We start from the raw sequence: 786 nt of genomic DNA on the forward strand, positions 1-786 counted from the left end.
ATGTATGACATCTTGTTCAATCTTTCAGGAACTAAGAATTTAAAAAATTCACATAAAGGTTAAGTGTAATGTTGGATAAATCAAGAATATTCAACTATTCTTTAGTTGAAAAATTTCTACAAACATAACACTGACAAAAGTGACAAACTCCTGAAAGGCTATGAACCATTTTCAGCTGTTGGTTGGACTCTCCAGATAGGAGCGGAGTGACCTGTCTGAATAAAGCTACATCTGGGTTCATCCACCTCAATGACACAAATCCACGTTCATCCAAGAGACAATATGCTGGTAGTGCTAAATCACTGCTACACATTACCATATGGACTAAAAAAGACCTGTTGGACAGGGATGGGGCTAATGACCCTCTTTCGGCAAAGGTTATGTGAGGTATGAATTTACTGTTGCTGTGAGTGTTGGAGACCAGTCTTCCAGCCTGTGGTGGCAGGCCAGTCAGGGAGCAGCTGCTGTGCTTGGTAATGTTATGCTACAGGTCTTTACACAGAAATGTTACATGTTGGATCTACCAAAATGGGTATACATGATGGCTTAGCAGAGTTCCACGTAATTCGCAGGATAGAGACCGATCCGCCCATCCTTGCGTCCAGTACACCATCCCTGCTCATCCTCATCCTCTAGCTTCTCAAAGGTGTCCCCTGAAAGGAAAAGAAGAAAGGCAATGTAGCAAATTACAATTGTGATGATGCATCCTTGATTTTTTGGGTCTGTGATATTGCACTTTTGACTAATGATTTTCTGAGAAAATTTAATGAATACATACCTCAATCT

The 786-nt window shown here is 40.7% G+C and overlaps 1 protein-coding gene and 1 long non-coding RNA gene across 10 annotated transcripts in view; one reads left to right on the forward strand and one right to left on the reverse strand.

Annotated features, from left to right (window-relative positions):
• Nucleotides 1-6: 6 nt before the first annotated feature.
• Nucleotides 7-786, reverse strand: part of LOC119591560 (protein kinase C and casein kinase substrate in neurons protein 1-like) — a 62,778-nt gene continuing 61,998 nt past the window's right edge. For all 9 annotated transcript variants that reach the window (XM_037940316.1, XM_037940315.1, XM_037940320.1 and 6 more), the window contains one exon: nucleotides 7-653. In XM_037940316.1, the coding sequence (XP_037796244.1) occupies nucleotides 547-653 (107 nt within the window). In that variant the 3' untranslated portion in view covers nucleotides 7-546. The remainder of the gene's footprint in view (nucleotides 654-786) is intronic.
• LOC119591561 overlaps nucleotides 583-786 on the forward strand; it is an 859-nt gene continuing 655 nt past the window's right edge. The window contains exon 1 of the long non-coding RNA XR_005230359.1: nucleotides 583-720. This is a non-coding gene — a long non-coding RNA (uncharacterized LOC119591561). The remainder of the gene's footprint in view (nucleotides 721-786) is intronic.

The sequence above is a fragment of the Penaeus monodon genome, chromosome 28 (genome assembly GCF_015228065.2).
Source record: "Penaeus monodon isolate SGIC_2016 chromosome 28, NSTDA_Pmon_1, whole genome shotgun sequence".
NCBI classification, from domain to species: Eukaryota; Metazoa; Arthropoda; class Malacostraca; order Decapoda; family Penaeidae; genus Penaeus; species Penaeus monodon.